Genomic DNA, 27,916 nt, shown 5'->3' with positions numbered 1-27,916 from the left:
GAACTCTGGGAGTAGTGATTTTGTAAACAGTGTATAAGGCTAAAGCATTCAGAAATCGGATGTTTGGGGCACATGATCAACACGTATCGTCAGCAAATGATTTTCAAGAAAGATATAAGAGTAAAAATAAAAATTCTTTTTTACAGAATTGCATACTTCCCCAACAACTCAGCAACAAAACTTCAAAATTGTTAATCATTATCTATTTCTTCCGTTTTTCATCTTTTGCTAATGACAGATATTAAAAATTTGGCCTTGGTCGTACATTTTTTAAACTTTATTATTTTATAAACTGTCTAAGAAAGCTTCATTCTCTAGATCATCCTTTCTTATTTACATATGTAGGAAAAATAACATTATCACATCAACGTCCAAAACTGCAGGGTTAATACAAGAAAAGGGCAAGATTTCATTTAACAGTTTCGATCACCTTCTTTTCCTCAATATGCAGAGCCTAGTTTTTTCACACTATCTAGCAATACTACACTGTTTGGTGGAAGGCTTTTAAAAGAGAAGAATAAATACCCTCTACGAAATAACGAAGAACTCTATTTCGGAAACCTCTAGAAAAAAGAACAAAAGAACTATATTATCTAGCGTTGGCGGAAAGTAGACTTTCTATAGAAAATGAGGTTGACTTTTTCTCATTTTTTGTTTCATTCTCTGATTTAGCCTCTTCTGATCTTGCACTAGAGGAAATTCTGTCAAAACTTAAGTTATCAGCGAAATCACTCGCACTACTTAGAGCTCTATCATCAAATTCAACACCATTGCCATCACGTGTTCTTAATTCATATTCACTGCGCAGCGTTGCAATATCTACGTGAATACCCTTAGCAGCTAATTTTTTCTGCTGCTTTTCAAGTCCTTTCAAAAGTTTTCGTTCTCTCCGGTCTTTCTCTTTTCGTTCTAACTCGTCAGGGGGAATAGGATCTCCAGAGCAACTCTGGGGATGTGCATTGTGAGCAGGTCGTCCTGGACCTTTTTTCGTGTGCTCCTTCTTCCTCCATTTCGCTCTTCTATTCTGGAACCACACCTGAAATTAGTAAATTGTTTTTAGTACCTTTATATTTGGTGTATCGTTATCGTCTTATGGGAAAAGATTTTGCTTACTGCTATTTATGTTTTATTTTTATGTATATATTTTGCTCTTTTTGCTGGTTTAAAATTTCACACAAACGAACCATTCAAGCTTTGCGTTTTTTTGGCAGCTCAGAATTAAATTTAGCAACAATCGGTAAATACAATAGCAGTTAAGAAAGGTTGAATTATTTGGCTTCCCTTTCTGACATACGCTTAAGGAATAGTGTTTTACGAAAATACGTCACAAAAACAAACAAGTGGAGGTAAAGAATAGTTCTTAATACGGAAGTACAGGATAGTCATCTCTGTATTTTTCTTTTGTGCTATCCACTTTGGTTTATCATTGGCGGCAGTACCTGCCCAATGACTAAAGATGAAGGAAAAATAAATATCACTAAAATTGAAAATAGTGAGAGATCTGGTTTTGGTTTGAAGTCTTGGCCCTTCTGTATTGGAATTCGCTTTCTGTGAGTGTTAGGGTGGCTGAGCACAAGGAGTTTAAAAATATATTAAAAGAGCATTGCTTGGGGAATTAGTTTTTAGTTGTTGTCTCTTTTTTGGGGGGGGGGGGGTATGATTGCGTTGTAGGGCTAGAGGGAGGAGTAGGTGGATGGGGTGGCTGTAATTGTATGTGATGATTTTTGTTGCCCTGGAGGTATGTGGTAGAAGGTGATTGTTTTTTTTAATTAATACACTAATTTAAGATGTTTCTGGGAATGTTAATGCGGGCAATTGCTACGCATTAGCAAAAATCAATTTCATTTTTCCCTAGCGTAGTGATTTATGTTTGCAATGGTTTATATTTTTTTCATTATGTTAAATAAAAGTAAAAAAAGTGAAAAAGTAACTAAATAGAAGCGTAATTTATGGTTTTCTCCTTTTATTAGAGAGAGGGGACAAAACCAAAGGATTCAAGGGGCCTACCAAGATGGAAAGCACTCGATTTTGAGAAAATCTGATTAAAAAAAAATTAATATAGCTATTTCATATTAGTAGCGATAAACGCATGTTTTATCTTTGGGCTCTCTAAGTAAATTGGGATATGATTATCGTACGTTAATCTCTAATTTCCTAGCTGGTCAAAATATATGAATGAATGAATGATTTTATTCAGTGATTGAACCCGTACAGAGTATTTCACTATCTAATCTACAAAATATATCATAAAATATCAAAAACTGAGAATCACAAGCAAAATATTAAACACCACACAGAAATAAGGAAAAGGAAAAACAATAAATTGACAAAAATTATTAGCACTTAATAGTAATTAAATGAAGGAAAAAAAAATTATACAATATCTATTCTCTTTGTTCGGTTCAAGCATTCCAAAACGGCATACCGAGCCTCTTTGATGAACCAGATATCATTAATATTAAAATTATTAGAGAAATAAAAACCTTGTAATTTACATTGCATTTCAATTCTTTCATTTTCAAAAAATTTACACTCAAACAGATAATGATATAAAGTCTCCTCGTCACCACAATCACAATTAGAACAATCGCTTTTATTAATTCTACATTATGCTTGAAATATTTTTGAGCTTGTGTGCCTCCTATAGACTTTCCTTTATACGAATATACACTGTTCTATTAAAACATATTTTGATCAAAGTAATTCATACAATTTTTGCAGTATAGTTACACGCGTAAAATTTGCGTAATGTTTATTCTTGGCGTGGTTTACAGACCATAATGGGCAAGGCTAAGTCCGTCAGACTTAGCTGGAGTTGATCTTTAGAAAGTAAGTATTTCATGTCCCTTTTGAATCTAATCGATCAGTCTAAGAACAAAAAAGAAACAGAAGAAGAAGAAGTTTCTTCTCGAATCACAATCTTAATAAGAAAAGGAGGCTCTTGTTTTTGCTTTGAGCGTACCCTTACATAGTTGAAACTTAGTATTTTCTCATTTGTTTGTGAAATTCCTGATTAGATTTGGGGAAATGCTTCACCAAGTTATCTAATCAATGCCTTATTTTTTGATTAAATAGAAATATAATTAGTTTTGGCTATGTAGGGGTACGCTGTAATTGCAACTTTGCTTAGGCACTCTCTTTTGCTGCTTAAAAAGGGCACTAGAACTTTCAATTTGCGTTTGAATTACGTCTCCCAACGTTTTAGTACCACCACACCGGTTAGAGCCGATCACTGCTACTGAAAAAAAAAAGTATAGCAAAGACATCCATTTCCATTGGAGCAAAGACACATCCGCTCCCTTGAAAAATTCGAATTTCCGTACATTTTCAGAAAAAGGCTTGAAACATTTGCTATTTGGTCCTCCAATGTACTAAGTTTGATGGTGTAATTTTCCTCAAAACTGCCCCCTTCTTAGGAGTGTTTTCCCCTTATTTTGAAATTATTCAGATTGTGCTAACCTAATAATTTCTTATGGGTAACATTAAAGTTGCTGAATTTTATATGGAATTATCATAAAAATCGGATTTCTTGAATTTTGTATTTTTTATCGTAATTTCGTTTTTCAGAATTTTTGTTTCTATTGACAAAGACTTCTCTTAACTACAGTTCATTACGATGGATGGTTTTACCTAACCTTCTATTTTTAAAGCGTCTATGCTCTACATGTTTCCTAGAAATCGGTTTCCATAGCGGGCATTCCCGCTTCGCAGCTGTTGGACATAAATCGCAAAATTCAAATTATATTAGATATGAACCTCCACACCTAGTAGCTTTTTAGGACGGAGCCTCAGGGAGATTCTTTTCAGTGCATGTCGATAAACTTATTTTAAACATGAACCAGTTTTCTTTTAATTTCAAAACCAAGATTGATGTTTAAGCTATGGCAAAAAAAACGCAATAATTAAAATCATCAAATTAAAACGATATTTTTAGCGACGAATAGAATTAACTTGACAAGTTTTGGTACATAGCCAAAGAAAATATTTCATCACTCTATTTAGATTATTAAACAGACAGTATTTTTTTGGAGGGGGTGGGACTAATAAACGTACAAAATGGTCAAATTGAAGCTGAAATATAGGAAATTGTGTAGAAGTCAAATAAACATTATTTTGAAGGCGTCCTTGCACTGTGCGTTCGATTCCGAGTAAATAATATGCAAACTATTTTTTAATAGATATATCTGAACCATTCAGAAGCTAAGACAATTACCCCCCCCCCCTCCCTCCCTCACAGAAAGTTTTTGAGATTTAGAATCGGAGTAGCCTACTTCCTCGACTGTTAAGATCACATCCGTAAATATAACAGCTATTAGCTAAGAGTTTAGATAACAAAAAGCTCTCCTGATTTTTAGGATAAATTGTGCTCGTTTTGAGCTCGAATGCCATGACACAAGTAATTTTTGCATGTTTTAAGGTGAGGCGACACCTTAAAAATCAATCTGTGAGTCACAGCGTCGGCTGACCGTCTCAAAGACAAGCGGTCCATGAGCGAATATTCCAAGGGAGCTAGCTGTCATCAATAGCTGTCGAGAATTTCTGGTTTGACTGTGAAATTTGACTGAAAAGACAGTGAAATTCTATTTCCCTTTTTTGCAAAAATCAATCTGCGAGTCTTAGCGTCGGCTGACCGTCTCAAAGACAAAGGGTTAATTAGCCAATATTCCCAGGGAACTAGCTCTCATCGAAAGCTGTCGAGAATTTCTGGTTTGACTGTGAAATTTGACTGAAAAGACAGTGAAATTTTATTTCCTTTTTTTGGCAAGTTTCTAAAAAAAGCTGGATGACACCTCAGAGAACTCCTGACGTGGCCAAATTACTCAAATGATAATTCTTTTGCATTGTTTTAGCGTTTTGTCCGAGCAGGTACGCTAAAACACTTTTAGGAACTGCCCTTTTCTGTACTTTAAAAAGAAATTCTAAATTAATTCTAATTTAATCTAATTTAATCTAATTTAATTAAAATTCTAAGTTAAGTGAAAAAACTAAATTCATACGTATTGATAATATATTTAAGTTCCGCTATAACTAATTATCTCTATCTCCGGAAAAAACGAGGGAGCTAAGTAGTTTTTGTTTTTAGTTCTCAGTTTCATAATAGTTTTCAATCATTTTTTAGGATCTCTTATCCAAGCTCTGCCAATTAGGCCTATGGTACGCCCGCCTAATCAATTATAAATAGTTTGCTTACACAAACTAAAAGTTTATAATGGATGAGAGTGGGCGATTCTTTAAGATATCGAATGACCTTAAGTTGCAACATCGCTCTTTACTTGCATGACAAAAATTTGTTGGGTAAAAAAAAGACTAGCTGAATGCACTTTTGTTAATTCGGGAGGCTGTTGAGATAGGTGAATGAAACCTCTAAAATGAATCTAAATCCCTAACTGTATCTTATCCAAAGTATCTTACGATCCTACTTGTGACAGACTCTTTTTTATGAGTGTCGTATTTTATTCAGATAATTCGTATTTTTTCATGTTCTAGAAAGTTTGAATCCCCCCTAATCAAAACAAATAAATCCCTTTGTACTTGCCTCTATTCTTGTAAAATTGCGGAAATGTTATTTGGTTGAGGCTTGCTTAGCGAAACCCTCTTTGTCCCCAAACTGTACGACAAGCGTTTCAGACCAATTACAATTCATTTAATTTTTCTGAAAAGTTTGTTTTTTGTAATAAGAAATGCAATTGAAAATCTCACGTTGAAATTACTGTAAAAACGGTAATTGTTTTTGGACCCCAAGAAAATTACTCATTTTAGACAAGTCATCTAATAGAAAATACAATCCCTTCCGCTCCAAATTATCCACTAGAGATATGCAATAATTGTAATCCCGTTCAACGTTTATGCTTTTTCTATTTCAGTACTGTCGATTCAGCAACGTTTAGTAAAAAGATGGCACCCTAGAGGCCATCACAATCCGGCCAACTGTCGACCACAAGGATTGGATTTGATCTTCCCCCTAACCACACAGTTTGTGAAAAATAATTGAAATGAATACTCGCATGAATACAAGATGAACAGGGGGAAATCAGAGGGTGATAAAAAGAACCATCAAAACGGATATAACGATACTGATAGAACTGTGTTTACACTTTGGGAAGGATATGAGAGTGCTTTGATAACAATTCAGAAGGTTTATGAATCGCTGTTTTATTGAATGGATTTGCAAGCATTTGGAACAAAAGGACAAACCCAATGCTTTCAAATGGTGTTTTGAGTATAAGCAAATTCGTACCTTATAAGTTGATTCAGGGACGGGGTTATTTCAGGAAAGAAAGAGGGGAGAGGCGTTAGCCCGACTTTGGGAATTTTCTTCAGGTATTTTTCTGTCATATGTTTGAGCAGGATTTTATATAATTTTTCAGATACAGAGGGCGGAGAATGCCCATCGCGGTAACCCTACAAGGTATAGTCTTGTATTTAACATTATAAATGGTAAATATTGGGTTACCTTCAGAAACAGACCTATTAATTGACCTTGAGATCTCACAACTTTTTGGAAAATCACGTGATCGAAAAGCATTCTCACAATCTAGCGATAAATACCGATACACTGATTATTGCTGATTCCAAGCAAGTTTGGCGGTACTGTTCTAAAATCCGGGAAACACACGATAAGTGAAGTTTGGTTACTGCTAATGAAATAAAGCAAAATAGGATAAAATATAATAGTTTATGAACAAATTTTCGGCAGAAACACATTTTCGGCTCTAATTTGTTATCAAATTCTTAAAAGTGCATTGTTAGCTCGAAAAGACAGATTTTTGGTTAGTAGCATTTGAATAGTAGCATTTAATTTAGATAAAATTTGACATTTTTATATGTAAGTAAAATCAAAAGTGCTCCTAGTGCAATATGTAACTATGGAATCTACACCAGTTAGACCCAAGCCCATGATCTACTGGATATGTAAATGTAAAGGAACGCTGAGTAGGGATAGACACATTTCTAGCTCCAAATCGTTAACAAATTGTTAAAGGTACCTTGCTAGCTCCAAAAAGCAGATTTTTGATTATTAGAATTTGAATAGTAGCATTTAATTGAAATAAAATTTGATATTTTGCATATGTAAATAGAATGCACATTGCTGCTAGTGCTATATGTGGGATCTTAACCAGTCAGACTCAAGCCTATGATCTACTGGAGATGTAAATAGAAAGGAGCATTGAGTAAGGATAGGCGCATTGTTAGCTCCAAATTGTTAGAAAATTATTAAAGGCACAAAGTTAGCTCCAAAACACAAAATTTCGGTAAGTAGAATTTAAATTCATAATAGATCCAAAAATGACGCATTGTTCAAGTGAAAGAAAGGGTTCAAGCAGATCTGTTTAAAACAGACTCAAAATTCACATTTTTCCCATGAATTAAAGTCCTGAAACGAAGATATTAAGTTGAACGGGTGGTGTTAACTTATGATATGATTTGCAACACTATCTTATGATTTTAAGAAATCTCTCATTTACATAAATAACTGAAGAGTAGAGGACGCTTCTCCCTCAACTAACTTTGTTCGTAAGTCTGTTTTGTCCCAGTTTGTTTGTTTACTCTGTGCAGAAAAACTCTTTTTTTTTATTCTGAGAAACTTACCGCAACGCGAGATTCTTTTAAATCTAACCTAAGTGCTAAAGCTTCGCGCATGAAGACATCTGGGTAGTGACTAGAGTTGAAAGCTCTTTCGAGTTCTTCCAATTGCCAAGCGCTGAAGTTCGTCCGCGATCTTCGACGCTTGCCATTAGAATCTTCTCCATCTGAATCTGCAAAAGAATAATAGATTGTTTAAAGGACGCGAGGATGTGAGGATTTATTATAGGAGGGGTAGGGGAAAGGTTAATACAAAATAAAGGTTTTAAATATCTGCTGTCAATTCAGTATTTATGTCAATTTAAGTCAAACTTAATTCGACACCTAGGTCCATAGCTGAAGTACATTATGGAATTCATTTCACTGGTAGATTAAATGAGATTTTCATCCAGGAGGGGAAATCAAGGCCTGACATCCCAAAAGCTCCGTTATGTGTATGGTATTCCCGTTAGTTTCATTAATTTTGATTCAAATAGCCTATTTCAACCAATTCAGCCCCCCTACCCATCAGCCATTTCTACTCAAATGTGTGGGTAGATATTGTAGGCATCAATTCTAATCAAAGTTCAAGATTACGAGCTTCAAAAAAATACGTCGTGCCGTCCTATCTACTTTTGATAATTTCAAATGAGAGCAAAAAAATTTTTAAGCGTATCACGAAAGCAATTTTTTAAAGGATATAATAAGACAACTCCACATCAATTACAGTGTAGCTGAATAACGTGGCTTGGGTTTTGCATACAGTGCCTGAAATTATGTAAAGTTAGCATACTCCATGCTAGCGGTATTGAGAGATTTATGGTCCAATCTTGGTTAAAGTCCCCTGCCTCATATGAAGTAAATACTCCTCCACAAACGTGACCAGTAGAAACCATCGAGATACTTCCAACCTTCGTACTCAGTTTAAAAAAGTTGTCTTTCCATTTAAACAAGCCGAAAATTTACTGAAAGAAAATGTTCAAAATGAGAAGAGTCCTAGCTCGAAAAAAAATAATACTTATGGTTATTTTAATTCCAAAGACCTTAAGTAACACTTTGGTTAAATGTTATTAGTGTTCCATCTTATTAAACTAAATTTTCTTGATTGGTTTAGCTTTTATCCTATACCTTTTGGGTCTGAACTCTCAAGGTAATTAGGAGGTTCTTTTTTTTAAAGGTGTGTAATTGCATTTCAAATTGTAGAAATAGCTGGTATGTTAATGTTTTGGCTAAATAATTGTGTTTGGTTTACATTGAAGGCTAGACAAAAAACTTTATTTGCAAACAATTGTTCGTTCAACAATAAAAAATCCAAAAACTACCTGGGTTTTCGAAAAAAGAAAAGAACAGCCCCTCCGCCAAAGGGTAAGTGATCTTAATGAAAATTACACACTAAAATTTTTTAGTTAATCAGATAACCCTATTATAGAGGTTTCAAGCTCTCATTTAAAAAATTGTGGAATTTTACTTTTTTTTAAATGGAAGATCACGGATGCGTGTTTATTTGTTTGTGCTTTTTTCTTCAGAAAATTATCGTATCGAACCAATGATCCTAGAAAAATAGAAGAGGGCTCATTCAAAAATAAATTAAAAGCTCTAGTGCCCCATCTAGAGCAAAATCTTGGGGAGGCCCAAAATGAAAAGGGTACCAATGAGCAAAATCTTGGGGGGGGGGGGGGCAATGTGACAAAGGTGCCAATAATTAACCGAAATGACAAATTAATTCTAAAACAAAGAGTGAAAACAGAAAAAAAGGGCACCAGAAATTTTTTAGGGGCTCTATGGTTCCCTCTAGCCCCCTGGATTCACCACTGGCGTTTTCTGCCATATTATGGAGTCGGACTATAATTTTGACCCAAAAAGTTCGAAGTTGCAACAGATCAAAAATTTTTGAGAAAGACAATCAGTTTGGAATTATTTAAAAAAATATGTGTTAAGCTTCCCAGTTTCAGAGGCACTAGTGCCGCACGGTGGTACATTCGTTCTTACAGAGTCAAGTAGTCCATGTAAAATATTAAATGAAAAAAACAAGTTTTTTAAACTGAAAGTAAGGAGTGACATTAAAACTTAAAACGAACAGAAAGTATTCCGTATATGAAAGGGGCTGTCCCTTCCTCAACGCCTCGCTCTTTACGCTAAAGTTTGACTCTGTCTCACAACTTTATTTTTTAAAATAATAAAAAACTTTAGCGTAAAGAGCCAGGCGTTGAGGAGGGGGCAGCCCCTTTCATATACGGAATAATTTCTGTTCGTTTTAAGTTTTAATGTCGCTCCTTACTTTCAGTTTAAAAAACTTGTTTTTTTCATTTAATTTTTGAACGTTTTTGAATAAATGCAGGTTTTGATCTTGGCTCACCGTACATGAATAATTAAAACAAATTTTTCATATTAATTTACTTTTATTTAGTTAAATGGATTCCTCGAAAGTTGTGTAATTTTATTTACGAACGTTTTTATTAGTAATAAATATACGTAACTTACGAATTAACTTACGTAACGAACTTCTATATTCATATATTTTTAATTTGTTTATTAGGGGGTTCGCCCTCTAGTCAATACCTTGCTCTTTAAGCGAAAGATCGAATTTTGTTCCAATTCTTTAAAAATGACCGCTTAATCACAAAGGCCGTTAATTAGAATAAATAGCTCTTATGAAAGTACTAAAAAATCTTTTGCTTAAAGAGCGAGGTATTGACTACGGGGTGAACCCAATCATATATGTAATATTTTCTGTTCGTTTAAAGTTTCGATGTTGCTGCTATTGCAGTTGAAATACTTGTTTTTTTATATTAAATTTCTGATCCTTTTTTAAATAATGCTGGAAAGCCCGGCGTCCCCTTCATAGCAATTTCCCTTCCCCCATGAAAACTTCCTTCATGGAAAGATCCTCCCACATAAGCCCCGACCCACCCCCATCCCCCACTACCAGGAAAAATCTCCCCTGAAACGTCTGGATACTTCCAAATAACCAATGCTATATGTTAACATTGGGTAAAATTCATAACTTTCAGCCCTCCCCCCGGGAATGTCGGGGGATTAAGTAATCCTAAAAGACATACTTATAATATTTTCGACCATGCTGAACAAAATGACTATCTCAAAATTTTGATCTGGTGACTTTGGGAAAAAAATGAGCGTGGGAGGGGGCCTAGTTACCCTCCATTTTTTGGTCACTTAAAAGGGCAATAGAACTTTTAATTTCCGTTCCAATGAGCCCTCCCACGATATTCTAGGACCACTGGGTCGATACGATCACCCCTGGGAAAAAAAAAAAAAAAAAAAAAAAAACAAAAAAACAAATAAACACGCATCCGTGATATTTCTTCTGGCAAAAAATGGAAAATTCCACATTTTTGTAGATAGGAGGTTGAAACCTCTACAGTAGGGTTATCTGATACGCTGAATATGATGGTGTGATTTTCATTAATGTTCTATAACTTATTAGGGGGTCTTTCCTCCTTTTTTCGAAAATCTGCCAAATTTTCTCAGGCACGTAACTTTTGAGGTGTAAGATTAAACTTAATGAAACTTATATATTTGAAATCAGAATTAAAATTTGATTCTTTTGATGTATCTATTGGTATCAAAATCCTGTTTTTTAGAGTTTCGGTTACCATTGAGCCGGGTCGCTCCTTACTTACAGTTTGTTACCACGAACTGTTTGAAACAGTCAATATAGACGGTCAATAAACGGTCAATATCTTTAATCTACCCCTATCTTCATTAAGCTTGAATATCGGTAATGCGGGGGGATAGCTCCCTTCTTATTCAGAAAAAAATATTTTCTTTGAAACATAGAAGCTTATTAATATACTTATACCAGCACAAAAGATGGAGAGGTTGATGGGCATCTTGAGCGTCACCAGGGAATATTCCATGAAGGGGGGGGAGCTGAGTGTTACCAGGAATTTTCTTATGGACACTAAAACGAAAATTTTGGGCTCTAGGCAAATTTTTTATATATTAAACAGTTGTGTTGCAATGAGGTATAAACAAGGAGGGAATAGGGGATTTGTGGTAGCAGTATCCCCCATCATATCTCGGATTGATCGAGGCTTGGCTTGAAAAATAATCAAAAATTAAACAAAAACAGTTTTATTCCAACGAAAGTAAGAAGTGTTGTTAAAGGCTTAAAATTCAGATTGTATTCCTAATATGAGGAGAGCTACCCCCTCCCCAGCCCTATACTCTTTACACTATAGTTTGAATTATTGTCTTAATTTTTAAAGAACGGCTGCCTAAACAAAAGGGCCGTTGATTTGGAATAAGAAGCATTTTTAAAGCATTAGAAAATGTTAGCGTGGAGAGGGAAGGTTGAGGGCTCCCTTTATATACGGAATACTTCATGTTCGCTTTAAGTTTTAATGTCATTCTTTACTGTCATTTGGCAAGCACTATTTTTTAAAATTATTTAACAAAGCTCGTATGACGAAGAAGTAAAACCCTGGGACAAAGGGATCTGATGCAAAAAACTCACTATCCCTATTTATTAAAAATTTTAGTTTTTTCTTTTGTTTTTTAAACGGAGAGGCACTGAAGAGGAAATTGATAACATGGACTAGAACAATGGTATTACAAAATAATCTAAATTTGATATTTAAAACTGTGTAGTCCCCAGCGAATAATTTCAATGATCGCATACTAAAAAAAAAGAAATAACATTCAAGATAATAATTAAAAACATAAGATGTCTCCCTAAAATCATGCTCCCCTTACTAATTTAATCTAGGACCGAACGAAAAACAGGTCGTCCCCAAAGGGGTTGGGAGGGTGTCGTAAGGAAAGATTTAAGGGAAATGTAAACTTCTTGGAAGGGTGTAAAGAGGGAGATTTTAAATAGATTGGTATAGAGGAGGAGCACGCGTAGCTATGTTGGCCTCAGGTGGCTTGGGCTGCAGGAGTTGTTGGAAGTTGTAGTAGTAGTTAAGAAACACGCCTATGCATAACTTTAAGCAAATATTTAATAGTGACATCCGTAATTAAAATTTTCAAAACTACGAAAGCTGTTTTCAAAACACTAATTGTAGCTGTCCTACCCAAGGTATTACGGAAGCCCACTAATTGAAACTTGTTTTTAGCCGTTCAAAATCTTAATAACATTTTTTTGGGTGTAGTAATAGCCGTGGATATAAGCAGTATTTTTGTTTCTCAAGCGCCGTGTATAATCACAGAAGAGGTTTTCTCAATTATAGTTTAAAGAAAGCAATCACAAAGCAAGGCTAGGTCGTAATTGTTTTACTTTGAAAAAGATTATCATTTAAATATATGTTACTCTTGAATAACTGTTTTTTACACCTTGGGGTGAGAATTATTGAGACTAAGCTTTCTTCCCGCATTTATATACTTATAACTCACTACGAAGTTGTGGCTTGAATGAACGTTGTATAAGATAAAATAAAAAACAAAACAAATGGAAACCAAAAATTTGGGCGATTTCAACTATTGGTATACCAACAAATTCATACCATAAATTTTAATAAATGACCTAGATTTCCATTACCTTAACGTTTACATTCCCTCTGAAATATTCAATTTTACGACAAGCTTAGGCTACATCTGTAAGTTGTTCCAAAAGGACAAGCTAGGAATATCATTGTATTTATTAGCCTTAAAGCTATCCATTTACCAAGTCTGGATTATGATATTACTTAAACATTTTCTTAGAGAATTATTTAATCTTTCCTATAAAAGAAAATGTTCCTTTTTTAACGATCTTCAACCAATTTTCAACATTTTTCTATCTAAAAAAAGAAGAAGAGTGCTGAGCAAAACCGCATCCAGGGGAGAGGGTTAGGGATTTGAACCCTCTCCTCTGAAATGTTTGTCCGACTCGTAAAAACGAAACAAAATGAATATAAACCTATTTTTGAGGCGTTTTTTAAATTTTTGTAATCACCCCCCGAAAAATCCTCTTGTAACCCCCCACCTTCCGAAAAAAAAAATCCTGGATACGTCCCTGGTGTTGTTAATTAAAAAAAAAAAGTTCGGTAAAGCTGAATCTGAATTGATGGATAAAGCTGAATCTTAGCTATCGAATGATGATAGCAATTGTTCTTCACAGTCGGTTCTTCACAGACGAAATGCGTTTCTTTTCCAAAATGAGCTATTACAAACATATTTTGGGAAAAAGAGAGATATTTGTCCTATTCCGTGTTAAAAACTATGCTTTGATTCTGACTTCGATCGTTTTAGTCAAACATGCTATTCCCTAGGCTAGGCGTATTTCAGAAAAGGACACCAAATAACCTCGCTTTCTTTTACCCGTTGTTGTATTTACATGTTGTTGCTCTATCAAGTTTTGAGACAGTAAGAGGAAGGCGAAAGCTGATTGGTTCTTTTGTATGAAAGTTTAAGCAAGTATAAAGGACGAAAAGTTTTTGAGTCACAATATTCTTTTTTAAGTAAATGGAACACAGGCAAATTGCGTGCCCGCTAAACACTGCGCGGTTGTTTAGGTTCTTAAAAGATCGAACTGGAAAATCCAAAGGGGAGTGTTTTGGAGTCCTCCCCCAATTATGATCCTACTGGAATTTCTAGGCACTACTTATAAAAGTTATCAAATCAAATATGTTTTTCTTATTATTGTCCCAGCCCTGGAAAGTCCCGTATGCGTGCCTGAATACATAAATTCTATTGTTATTATCGACAGATAAGTAAATTAGCCAAACATTAATTGTATTTCATATATTAATCCATGAAAATTAACATTATTGATATTTAAATAATAAATCACCAAAAACCCATTCCACCCCCACCCTCCTCCAGAATACGCTTATGCCTGTAGTGCCCAATTCACACTATTAAGCTGAAAAGAGAATGAAAATTTTCATTACAAAATTCCACTGGCGTCAGTAAAATAAAAAAAGAGCTAAATGAATAAAGCAATGGTTAACACACTTCATCAATGTCTTGCAACTGTGATTTATCCACACAACAATGTGCGCAAACTCTGTGACAACCCTTGGTTATGGCTCATTTTTCATCAGGTATGGACCATACCCAATTTTGACAACAAGATAACAAGGAAGGTGTTTACCCCCTGGTGCAATCATTCGACCGACAGAAGACACAAATTAAAAGGCGAATCTTCCCTTTATTTAAGTTGTAAGAGGCTGATTAAATGTTTCACTCAATATGAATAATTAACTTATCATACAACGTCTTCTTTTGAGGAGATTATGAGAAAAGTTTTCAATATAGGGTATGACTTCATCATTAGTTTAAAGCATAATATGTTTGCATGTAGGCCTAGTAGTGTCGTCCAATACTTACTTACTTACTTAAGGCTCCTGCCGAGGGTTCGGCGTAGAGAACGATGAGACTAGGCGCCTCCAGGTTGACCTATCGCTTGCCAGGATCGCAGCTTCTTCCACCGGGATGTGGACTTGGGTGAGAAATTCATCGGCTCTGTCTTTCCACCTAGTGTGTGGGCGTCCCCTGGGTCGTTTCTATCCGGGTAGGGTGGTGTCAAAGTCAAATTCGACCTATGCGGGGGTGTATTGTGGCATGCGAAGGAGGTGGCCGTACCACCGAATAGTAGGCTGAGGGAGCTGCGTCGAGAAAGGAGTTTGAGCCGTACGTGATAGGAGAGTCTGGTTGCTAACGAGGTCAGTCCAGTGAAGTCTTTCGATTCTTCGGAGATGTTTTGTCTGAGCGACATCGACGGCGCTGAGGATAGATTTGGCAGCTGGCCACGTCTCCGCTCCATACAGAAGGACGGTGCTGACTGACGCATTGTAGATGCGCATTTTGGTAAATCGGCTTATGTTTGGCTTTCGCCAGATGCTGTTAAGCCTCCCAACAAGTGCTGAAGCCTTGGCAATTCGAGATGTAAGCTCTTTTGTGATCAAGCCATCATTCGACAGAATAGATCCCAGGTAAGTGAAGTCTTCAACCACATCTACTCGGTTGCTTCCGATGTTGACTTCCTTTACAGTAGAACGGGACGTGGGGGGCTCAAGGAGCATAACTTTGGTTTTCTGCCAGTTGATCTTCAGTCCAACTTTCGAGGCTTCTTCTGAGAGCACCTGGAGAGCTTCGAAATGGCATATATATATATATATATATATATATATATATATATATATATATATATATATATATATATATATATATATATTCTTCTTTAAGATTCCAAAATGGTGGAGCTCAAAGTGGGTTGTGGGTTGTTCACGACTCAGATCAACTATGGCTGAGCTGGACAATTGACATTGAAGAGACCAGTTGGCAGAAGAGGCGATTATGAGAAAACTTTTCATTGCTGGGTATGACTTCATCATTAGTTTGATGCATAATATGTTTGCATCTAGGCCTAGTAGAGCCGTCCAAAGGCAAAAATATATGTATACAGAATAAATAAATTAATAATACATAAAGGCAAAAATAAATAAACATATGCTATTTCTTGAGATTCCAAGATGTTGCAGCTCGAAGTTTTGGACTGTTCACGACTCACGACTCACACAGATGGTTGAGCTGAACATTCGATATTGAAGAGGTCAGTTGGACGAATTCCTCAAAAGAAGCAATGAAGAAAATTCAGTAAAGAATCTTCGATTTTTTTAAATTTAATGAATCAGTTGGGTCATTGGATAGAAAAATCCATAATTTCATAGTGCTTGCTGATGTGAATTTAAGTATCGGTATTAGCGAATGTCGTGAGTGCGTCTTACTTAAATTCAGTCAATTGGGAGCTAGAAAAAACTTACAATTTTTGACTTGTCGATTTGCAGCACTTTTCCTGAAAGCACAATTTATCCTACGAGCGAATTTGACCTATCCTCCTTAGATGTTTACACTATCATTGCCAGTCGAAGTTTAAAATTATGCTGATACTATTTAATGCACATTTGACTATCTTTTCAAAATCTAATGTGGGGGACACAAATTAAAAGGCGAATCTTCCCTTTATTTAAGTTGTAAGAGTGATTAAATGTTTCACTCAATATGAATAATTAACTTATCATCAAAAACTATTATCAAATACGAAAAGAAGAGTATTTTTCAAAAAATCATTTCCCAGTGTTACTTCTGTATCAATGTCTCTGCATTATTTCCCAGAGTCATCATGCTATTAATAATTTTTCTACGACTACTACTAAAAACTCACTGAATAACAAAACCGCCTGAGGCAAAGGAAGCTTCTCTCACTTTTTCAAGTGCTTTCACGGTGCAAATTCAAAAATGTGAAAGTTGAACCAAGCACTTCTGAAAGTCGCGTTGGATGTCAATTAGGGAAAGAAATTCCCTTTCTAAGATTTTAAAAAAATACTGAAAACGGCATTTCCATTGAGCCTTGCCTTTATTTAAATGTAATTTTGTTGAAGAAAAACATTTTCCCTCCCCTTTTGTTGGAGGATGCACTTGCCCCCCTTCCCCCATATTTTGTGAATTGACCTTGGCGTATGTCATAAAAAAATAACAAATACAAACACCTTTCTGGATAAATAAATTTTCAGGGAACAGTTGAAAATAGATATATAATGAGATGTAAATCATGCCATTACGTCGAAAAATTTTAAATATCCATTGCATAGATTATCCGAGGAAACTAAAAACAAAACTCTGTTTAAAAAAAAAGTTGCTTACGCCGTTTCGCTGATTAGCTTTGTTAATAAAGCTACCCAACAAAATGAGTCGTAAAATAGATTCTGTGCAAAAAATAGCTGTTAAAATGAACGAAGTCTAAGTTACATATTGAAAGAAACCCTCTTTCTCCGTTGAAATTTTTAAAATATAAACATCTTTTACCGCGATAGATAATTTTGAAGAATCCCCACACTTGCTCCTCCACAACTTATATTCTTAGGCCCAGTTTCCAAAGTTTATATGAACTTACACTCTACCCCGAAAAAGATCCAAAGGAATTTGATTACTCGGTCACAAATATGTATTGCCAATTTTGCTGCATTTACCGATGTTGCAGGACGTCTGCGTCAAAACCGCTCGAGAACAAGTGCTTGTTCTCAAATGACTCATTGCTTGTGACAACATTATACACTGAAATTTAAAGTTATAATATGAGACTGAATCATATAGGAGGGGCTCAAGGAACAAGCCCCCTAAAAAATCCTAGATTTTTCTGAATTTGCGGGCTCTTCTTATTCTAATTATCAAACAAGTTGCTTGTCTTATCTCCCTCCCCCCTCCAAATAAAAGTTTCGCTTACCCTTACGGAATCAAACAGTTGGTGATAACAAACTGTAATTAAGGAGTGACTCGGCTCAATCATAACCAAAACTCTAAAAGAAGGAATTTTAATATTAGTAGATATATCAAAAGATTTGGCTTATTATGCTGATTCCAAATATATAAGATTCATCAAGTTCAGTGTTAGCTACGGAAAAAGCTACGAGCCTCAGAAAGTAGGCCCGATTTTCCAAAAAGTTAAAAAAAAACTTAAAAGTCAAGTAATCTTAATGAAAATCACACCATCAAATTCAGCGTATCTGAAAACTATTTTGTAGTAGTTTCAAGCTCCTATCTGCAAAAATGTGGAATTTTGTATTTTTTGCCGGAAGAAAGATCACGGATGCGTGTTTATTTATTTTATTTTTTATTTATTTTTTCCCCCAGGGGTGATCGCATCGAACCAATAGTCCTAGAATATTCGGAAAGGACACATTCGAAACGAAATTAAAAGCTATAGTCCCTTTTTTTAAGTGACCAAAAGGATTGGGGGGCAACCAACCCCCCCCCCCTTTTTCCTCAAAGTTGACCGATAAAATTTTTAAAAATTTGAGATAGGCATTTTGTTCAGTATAGTTGAAAAGTCCAGTAACTAGCCTATGTCTTTGGGGATAACATAGTCCCCCACAGTCCCTGGGGAAAGGTCTGTAATTTATGAATATTGTCCTTGTTCAGGTATAACATGTGTTATTGAGAAGCATGCAGACACTTTTCGGGGGAGGGGGGGTGAAGTGAATTTTCTGCTATGGGGATTTTCCAAGGGGAGAATTTTTGTGGGAATTGGATTTTCCAGGGAATAGACTTTCCAGGAGAAATTTTACACGGGGGGAATTTGCCATAATTCCTATAGAAAATTATTTTTATTCGTCTTAGTAAATCTTTGCCGACTCAGTTTTATATGTGAAGATGTTAAGGGGAATCGTCCGGGGGAAATTTTTACCGGGTTGGAATTATCTAGAGTATTTTTCTGTAGGGGGGGATTTTCCACGGAAGAAATTCTCCATAAAGGAGTTTTCCACAGGATACATTTTCCATAGGAAACTTTCTGCAGGAGCAACTTTTACTATGGGTCGGGGGGGGGGGGGGTGACTATTTGCGGTAAAACTTTTCTACATAGAAGGGCATTTCCGGCATGATGTTAAAGACTATCAGAAATTAAAGTTTTTTTCAAATGAAAGTGTGCTAAGAAAAAATTTTCACCTGGAATCGTCCGCAAGAAATTTTACAAATGGAATTTTCAGCTAGAATGCAATTGTCTAGGAGAACTTTCCTTGTTGGGAGTGAGGGGCATTTTAGATGGAAGGAACTTTTCATAGAGGAATTTTCTGTGAGGGGAAGGAATTTTCCAGCGAAGGGGAGCCGGATTTCCCGGTATTATTTAGAAAAGATCACAAATTAAGTTTAAAAAACGTTTTTTCAACTCAAAGTAAGGAGCAACATCAAAATCTAAACCGAAGAGAACTTATTACTTATATGACAGGTGTTGCCCCCTCCTCAAGACCTCGCTCTTTACGCTATAGTTTGACTTTTTGTTCCAATTCCTTTAGAACGACTCTTGAAACCCAAAGGCCGCTTAATTAGAATAATAAGCTTTTATAAACTCTATAAGAAACTTTAGCATAAAGCTCGAGGTCTTGAGGAGGGAGTAACCCCTTTCATATAAGTAATAATTTCTCTTCGTTTTAGGTTTTGATGCTCCTCCTTACTTTCAATTTAAAAACCTTGTTTTTTTTATTTAATTTGAAGTAGAGATGACCGGGTCTCTTTCTCAGCATAAACTAACAATAACAAATGGATATTTGCCATTAACGGCTTACAGTGGTGTCATTTAGGCTAGTGACAGGGAGAATTACCCACCAGATTTTTGTCCCCTTGACTTTAAAAGTACCTTTTTCAGTGGTCTTATGAAAAAAACAGCATCCCCCCATTATTTAGAACAATACTCCACCCCTCCCCCCTCCCTGCATTTTGTGCATTGAGGCAACAGTTTACTTTAATTTTTTTTATATTTTCACGATTTTCTTATTTCTCGTTTGCTTATTCTGAGTTTTATGCCCCCAGCATACTTCAATGATGAACGAGAATACTTCGATTTGCTTCACATTGCCAAATGTTTCAATTTTTTATGACCACATATTTATTTACTTGAACATGGATATTAATTTTTAGCCTTTTGTGTTGGTGTTGTAGCTCGTTATGTTTTTTTTACGGTTTGGTAACATCCAGGTCTTACGCTACATCCCACAAATACATCCAACACTACATCCCACATCCCACAAATTTTCGAAGAAAAAAAAACCATTATACAAAAGGTTTCTAATAGCATTAACTGTTTTTCTTTGGACAAAATCAATCCAAATAATTCATTGAAACGAGGAGTAGGCTATACGTGATCCCTCTTGCTCAAATAGCGTTTTATTAATCAATACAGCAAATTACCTATATCTCAAGCATTTAAAATTTCATGTGTGCTACGTCAGCCAACCAAAAGATGGTCCTGTTGAATTTGTATATATATAATAATAATAATAATTTATTTATTACCCAATATGAACAAAAAGAAGTGGAGTACATCAAAAACACAAAAAAAAGCAAACTTGCACACTTAACAATTATTTAAATAAAACGACGTAAATTATGGTGCGCAATAAGACCTGCAGATTCCGACAGCTTTCCCGCAAGCACAGTCACTTTTTCCCGTAAATCAGGGAGGCCGAATCGCGATATTAGATGCTGGTTCCGGAACCACGGAGAGAGGCACAGAAGGTACCGATTAATTTAAAATAATAAATCCTGACAGATTTGAGATCTTTAGGATTTAGAATTGGAAGAAACCCAGTTAAAAAAAGAATATTATATATATATATATATATATATATATATATATATATATATATATATATATATATATATATATATATATATATATATATATATATATATATATATATATATATATATATATATATATATATATATATATATATATATATATATATATATATATATATATATATATATATATATATATATATATATATATATATATATATATATATATAAATGTGGTCATAGGAATATTAGATAGGAATGCTAACTACTATTCATTGGCCTTAGTAGTAAAATGCTATTTTAAAACAAATTTGCAGAATTTTTTGAAAAGAGCCTGAAACCCCTTGAAAAAGGAATCACAGCATAACGAAAAATTATGTAATACCATTGGAATCACCATTGTTGAAAGCCCTGATTTGGAAACTTACTACCCCCACATTGAACAACAAGAAGAAACCCATTTTTGGATGGGTAGCACTGATGCATCCTTTTTTCCTTTCTTGTTCTGTTTTTTCTTTCTTTCTTTGTTGCTAACGGGGCATTAAAACATCATAGAGAGTTGTTTAAGGAAGGCCTCTTTTAAAAGCTAATTCTTATATCTAATTAGTTTTTGACTAGTTTTTTAACTTCACAGCCTAGTTGAAAAACTATAGACAAGGTGATCTTTCCCTTTTGGGGCCCATTAATGGTTCACAATGGAGTTCGCCCCAGAAGCAATTATTGAATTCGAGAAGGGCATAAAAAAGGCATCAAGTGATGTACTCACTTTTCTCATAGCTAAATTATACGAATGTACGATTTAAGACCATCCAAAACCCAAAAATTTTGAATTTCAATTCCATATTTTTGTACAGACCCAATGATAAAAAGAAATGAGTGCCTTGAAAATGGCAGTGGACTTGTATCGAGCGGTCGCTCTCTCTCTTATAAATCATGTGTACCAGGTAGCGCGTGCCAAACGTTTCCAAACTGTGCCAAGCATTTTGGGAATGTGCTAAGCGTGACGGAACTGTGTGGCACACGCAGTGAATAGTTCATAATCTAGTTTATGAACTCGAAAACTTGGCTCGGGAAAAAGTTGTGGATTTTCCCGGGTCGTATATCTTGGATTACACGCTTATAAATTTTGTTGTTCCCCAGTTGAGCCGTTGTGATCTATCCTGCACAGTTTACTTGAACCATTAACGTCACAAATTCATCTGAGTGAACCATATATTGTGTCAAGCAGATTTTCTTTGGTACTAGAGCTGGCATTTTTATATCTCCGTTAGAATGGACAGACGGTCGCTCTTTTTTGTGTTGCAACTACTGCTCAACTGTTATTAGGTTCCAATGGAAAAGATAAAATAACAATTCTCATGATAAAACCATGGTTTGTTTGCAAGAAAATCTCAATCCTGAGAAAAATTCGAGAGCGACTGCTTCTATTAAAGCCAAAATGTCACTAGCTGTTCTGTGTTCCCTTTCCGCAATATGCAGTGGCGTCGTTGACGGTGGGGGGAGGGGGCAATGAGGGGCATATGCCCCCCAATAACCTGGGAAAAAACTATAATTTATTAAGTAGCTTTAAGACTATTGCTTGTTTTAAGTGGCAAATTTGCTCTTTATTTTGAGCAGATAATTTTTTTAATTAATTCATGCTCATTTTTAACATAAACGAGAAAAATAGGGGTCCATTACCCTTCATAATATGTTCAACATTAATATTTTTCCAAATATATTGCCTTTGAAACCTTATCATCAAGTAAAAATGTTTTTACTTTCCAAAATCTATCAGTTCAAGATTAAATTTTCTCGTTTTAAAACTTTCAAAAGTGGAAATGAATGCACCCTCTACATCTGCAAATAGGACATAAATTGAATCATTGAAGAATAAAACAGTAGATATACACTGAGTATAATTCCCTGAATGAAAAACAAACCATTGAAAAAGAAAATAAGACTTAATACTTTTTATAAAGATATTCGCACTATAGCTAGATAAGCCAAATCGGTTGTAGTTTTGGTCATGGAATTTTGCAGAGGGTGATACGCTCCTGGAATCATTTAATTGTTTTAATTTTTATTTCCAGTATTTGATTGAAACTCACATTCTCTTATTTGTCACTGAAATGCCTAGTAAGCACTGATAGCGTCCTATTCCTTGCGTTTTGGATTCACATACTGACGCATAAATATTTAAATGTCTCTCTGTACAATACCATGCTGACTTCTCGCTATTTTCCCTTTTCCAAATATTTCTTTTAACCAGCTCCAAAAAAGAACTGACATAAATGTGCTTAGAATTATGATTGAAATTAATCGCATTTCACACAAAACCAACGCTACTTGTGGGACATTTGTCTCTGCATCAGCATGCTGCACGAAATGTCTGCCGAGAATAGAATAAAGTCAATTTAAACAAAATATGTATATTCTTCTCACAAGTCACAATTTAGAAATTTTATGTGCTTGTATAAGCGGTATCAACTTATTCTCTTTTTCTATTGTTTTCCGTTTAATCTAGCAAAAATAGGAGACCGTGCTTTGTTTGTGAAGGGAATTATAGACATAAAAACGATATTCAGTGTAACCCCCCTCTGGAAATGTTTATCCCCCATACTCTGATTTACACAAGAAAAACTTTAGCGTAATTCTGACAGAGCTTGTTTTTCTTTTTAAATAAAGATACAAAGAAGAAGGTAATTTTCAAACTCTATGCGTCAATTTTCCCCTCTAACTGGCGTCCCTGGCAATTTTTAATTAATTTAAGGTTTCTACCGCAATGATGCCAAAAATTGTTAGGATTTTCTGGATATTCCTTGTCAAACAATGCCCAACGGATAAGTTAATAATTCTAACTTTATTTTTCGAGTACTTTCAAATTCAAAATATTTAAACGTGGGGAATATGCGAATAATCTATATTTTAGCCAAATACGAAAATATTTTCCAATGCAATAAGAGACGGCATGCCTATTTGCAATTTAATGTTCGATATATTGTTTAATGCATCCTATAAGACTTTAGTATTGATAAAGGCTTATAATGAGTTCACAGGGCCAAAGTATGAACAGGAGGTAGGCCTATATGAGGATTAATTTTCAGTTGGGGGCTGAAGCACTTTAATAAGTGCATTCTCTGGTGAAAATTGCCAGGGGTTGTCCTTCTCTCTTTTAAATTCTAGCTTGCCTCGAAGTGCTTCAAAATATTTGGTAATATTCGTAAAACACAGTGCCAATGGTAAAACCCAATGCAGTTTTATAATTTATCTATTTTGGCCAAAACACAGTTTTCCAGTATGCCTTTAAGTCCTATTATTTGCCTAGCGAGGAATAATTCCTAATAATAATGATAATAATAATAAAAATAATAAAAATAGCCAAGAAACTCAAACCTGTGTAGTTTTCAAACAAAATGGAAGAAATGGACTGGTCTAAAGTATTGCTTGCATCGAAACTGACAGCCAAAAGAAGAAAAATGTCAAATCAAGATGTGGAATATTCTTAAACTTTTTATAAATCAAGTGATGAAGGTAAATATTATATCTTGCTCAGGGACAAGGCCGTATGCAGGGGGGAAGGGATGGGGTTTGAACCCTTCCCCCAAAAAAATGTTTATCCGACCCGTAAAAACGAAACAAAAATGAATATAGGCTAAACAAACTTTTGATGCGTTTTTAAAGTTTTTTCATACCCCCCCCCCCAAAAAAAATCCTGGATACGTTCTCCCTTCAAATACAAGGAAGTGGGGGGGGGGCTTACTCGGCAAGGCTAAAGATCAGTGTTTTAATTTTGTCACAATACTTGGGGGGGGGAACTAATTTTTCCAAATCAATGAAAATGGCAGTGAAAACTGAAAAATGAGTCATATAGAAAAAAAAGAAGTTATAAATACCCGTTTCTGTGGAAGCTGAAATAATGCAGGCTTATCTTAGTTTAGACAAGATTTTTGAAGGAACTGAATTTCAGTTGAGGGGGCTCTGTGGGCATCTGAAACTGAGATCTGTGGCAGAGGGGTGCAAAATAAGGTCTGGGAGGGGATGTTCCCCCTGCGCAATAGCAAATTACGCCTTCATAGCAATTGGTAAAGATGGTCAGCTTCTATCTGTCAAACTTCATTGAAACTTAAATTCACCTTGGTAATTTCATTATAAAGTAGTTTGTAGTAACGAACGGTCATTAAATAGGGAATAATACCATGAATAATTGAAATTTTCTGAAAATATACGTTATTCTTCAAAAGATTGCCTTTTTTATTGTACCTCTAAATGTATAGAATTCAGTAACTTTTAAGTAGACCACTAAAAGTTATGAGTCTGAGAAAAATTAAGTAATTTTCAAGGAAAGGAGAAACACCCACAAAGGAGGAAGTAAGATCATAAAATTCAGCATGTTAGACAACACTATTGCAGATGTTTTAAGTCAGTATGTATAAAAATGCGATATTTTATTGTTTTCTCAGAAGGAGGATGTGTGTTTATTTTTTCTTTGTGGGATGATCGTGCCGAGAAAAATATCCTTGAATATCGGGATAGGGTTCATGTAGGAAATTGGAGGTTTTAGTGCCCTTTTTCAATAGCCAAAAAGGTTTAACCACAGAAAAGAATCGTATTTGGCCATTTTTTGGCAAAAAACAACAGTTTCGGCCAAAAAAGGGTCATAGTGATGTTGAGCAAAATTTACGATACGGCCAACGGATTTTAAGCTATCGAGAAGCTCTATAATGAGCTCATCAGCCTCAGAAGCAATAATAGCAGGTGATGGCAATATATATATATATATATATATATATATATATATATATATATATATATATGTATATACGGGTGAATATGAGGCACGAAACATGGACGCTGAGTGGTGAAAGCTCATCTCCTATTGCACAAATGACTGTTTAATATTGAAAATTATACTTTGTGTAGAAAAACAAATACGCTAAATGAGCTATTTTTCTTGAAAGATTATCCATGGAAAAGTTAAAATTCAATTTTAAGAGGAAAATTCTTAGGGACGATGCGCTCCTCATATTCAGGATAACCATGAGTAGGGTATTAATAACGAACATAAATTGAAAAAATTGGCTTTTTCAAGTGAATGTAAAGAACAACATAAAACTTAAGCGATCAGAAACTATTACGTAAATAAGGAGGACTATTCCCTCTTCAAACTTCTTCCCCCTCTTTATTCTGAAGTTCTTAGTTTCACCCCCTAATTCCTTAAGAAGGACAGCTCAAACACAACGGCAATTTGAATAATATAAAAAGTAGTTTTTCACAATGAGTCTATCTGAGCCTATCGATGCGCAACTTTTTTTAGTCTAAATGTTTTGGAATACGATCAGCCATTAAAACCCCATCGATTACCTATTAACTACATTTTTTGTGCTCATAAGTTCTTCCAGTGAAGCACTATAGACTAACATAAAGAGCAGGGGGTTGATGAGGGGGTGTCTCCCACATATACGAAAAAATTTATTTTCAGTTTTAAGTTTTAATATGATCTGTGCTTTTATTTGATAAAATTTGTTCTTATTATTTCATTCAACTTCCGACAATGATCCTTTTTCACGAGGTCTCAATATTTTTTCTTACTTATTGAGTGATTTTTATTTAACATGTATTGTGTTACCGTACAATTTTATGGCAGGGCTTAGCTTTCCTGTGCAATTATTATAATCATATATGGCGTACAAAACAAACCCTCATTCTGGCAAAGAATGTGTTTCGATATAGGACGCACCATAAACGAGCCGTCAAGCAAATTAGCTAAAATCTACTAGCTAAATCTACCCCTTAAAGATCTACCCCTAACTTAGAAAAGTTTCCGTCGGAGAAAAAACTGTGTATCACAGCGAAAGAGATGTAAAGTTCCTGCGCAATGTCTTAGGTAGAATTAAAATTTTTTGAATGGAAAATTTCATTTCTTTACCACAGTTAAAATTTCCTTAAATTGCAGTGACTAGGCCTATACTGTAAAAAAAAAAACAAAAAAAAAACAAGGTACTTCATACCATTGGAACGACTCATAGGACAGCTAATTTTGCAACTTCCAACTTCTTTGAAATTTATTTGACTCTATAAGTTCATTGCTTTGCACAACTGCCAACAAGGGCCGTGACAGTATGAACAAAAAACAAACCAACATGCGACATACCAAGCAGTATAAATACAATCCGTACTCAAACTACACAAAAAGAGCCCTATGGTTCAGTCCCAGTGAATTCAAAAGCTCAGGCGATGGGAGAGGGCAAAATTTATCTTTAAAAATCTAGGGGAAGTGGCAATTGAGTTTTTTTTTTTCGACGTTTTTTCAATAAGAAAACAAAAAATTACATTTTTCAATACAAATACCACAAAAATAATATTTCCCAAAATTTAGAGGAGCAAAGTGCCCCCTCCCAATTGACATCCCTGTTCAGTACTATTACCAGGAATCCCCCCACCTATTCTTATCTGATTGTTTCTGTAAGTAAAACCTACCCTAGCGATTATTATTTTTAAATTCTGCCCATTTGTTATATTCCCCTACAAAATTCAGAGCTTTCCCCAATCCCCGAGACATTGGTAAAAGTATATTGCTAAATGTGTGACTTCATTTGATTAGAAAAAATAGTTGGTATTCACCCATTTTGTACCAGATGGATATCCGAACACATGAATTATATGTTCTGAAAGAAGAAGAATTTGGCCAGAATAGTTGTCCCAATGGCATGAAGTGTCTTTTTCCTTTTCTATTTTTTTTTCTTTTTACCAAATAAGCATAATTAGTGAAAAATCTGAATTCACTTAAAACATGGCGTAAAAGTACCAATTCTGTTTTAGGCCAAAGGTATATAACATATACTGGAAAATTCATATTAATTTACCTGAACCATCTCCATCATGACCGATTCTGGAAGGAGATGGAGGAGGACTGGTCGATAGTCCCGGTGTATCACAATATTTCTGAAATCCAAAACCTGGAAACACTGGTAAAGGTGCCGTCGGCATACGGGCTTTGATCTCACTAAGTGCCGCTTGCTGTGTGCGATAAAAGTTTAATGCCCAAATACTGGCTGGGGAATTAACGAAAGCCGAAGCGTGAAGTAGCTTTTGCTGATGGAATAGGGGATTTTGTAATTGAGGTAAGTTTGCAAAAGGAAATGCCTGAAATGGCAGGCGAAGTGCCTGATGGAAAGGCGGTAAGGTAAGTCTGTCTTCGTGGAATGATTTAAGCATATCCTGTTGCTTTGCTAGCATTACTGCATAATTGTCTTGTACACTTTGTTGAAAATGTTGTTCCATATTTACAAAACCAATCCACTTTTTCACTCTTTTTCTATTAACTTTTGAGAAATCACTGATCTTCTTACGC

General features: G+C 35.0%; 1 protein-coding gene and 1 long non-coding RNA gene across 2 annotated transcripts in view; one reads left to right on the top strand and one right to left on the bottom strand.

Annotated features, from left to right (window-relative positions):
- The window catches only part of LOC148951451 (uncharacterized), a 54,928-nt gene extending 27,409 nt beyond the window's left edge, over positions 1-27,519 (top strand). The window contains exon 4 of the long non-coding RNA XR_016141918.1: positions 27,385-27,519. This is a non-coding gene — a long non-coding RNA (uncharacterized LOC148951451). The remainder of the gene's footprint in view (positions 1-27,384) is intronic.
- LOC148951450 (uncharacterized) lies at positions 514-27,916 on the bottom strand. The gene is made up of 3 exons (XM_089090285.1): positions 27,429-27,916; positions 7,591-7,757; positions 514-1,036 (listed from the first exon to the last, which is right to left on the bottom strand). Exons 1-3 carry the CDS (start codon positions 27,844-27,846, stop codon positions 590-592), a joined length of 1,032 nt encoding a protein of 343 aa, XP_088946411.1. The 5' UTR covers positions 27,847-27,916; the 3' UTR covers positions 514-589.

The sequence above is a fragment of the Artemia sp. Qi Xiang Cuo genome, chromosome 6 (genome assembly GCF_049724085.1).
Source record: "Artemia sp. Qi Xiang Cuo chromosome 6, ASM4972408v1, whole genome shotgun sequence".
Lineage (NCBI taxonomy): Eukaryota > Metazoa > Arthropoda > Branchiopoda > Anostraca > Artemiidae > Artemia > Artemia sp. Qi Xiang Cuo.
This window is presented reverse-complemented; position numbering and strand designations above follow the sequence as displayed.

Bases quoted from the DNA above. Each gene is read 5' to 3' on its own strand.
- LOC148951450 (XM_089090285.1), bottom strand. From the start codon at position 27,846: ATGGAACAACATTTTCAACAAAGTGTACAAGACAATTATGCAGTAATG. The intron at 7,758-27,428 runs GTAAATTAATAT...ATTCTTTTGCAG, and splicing joins TCATGATGGAGATGGTTCAG to ATTCAGATGGAGAAGATTCT. The intron at 1,037-7,590 runs GTAAGTTTCTCA...TACTAATTTCAG, and splicing joins TAAAAGAATCTCGCGTTGCG to GTGTGGTTCCAGAATAGAAG.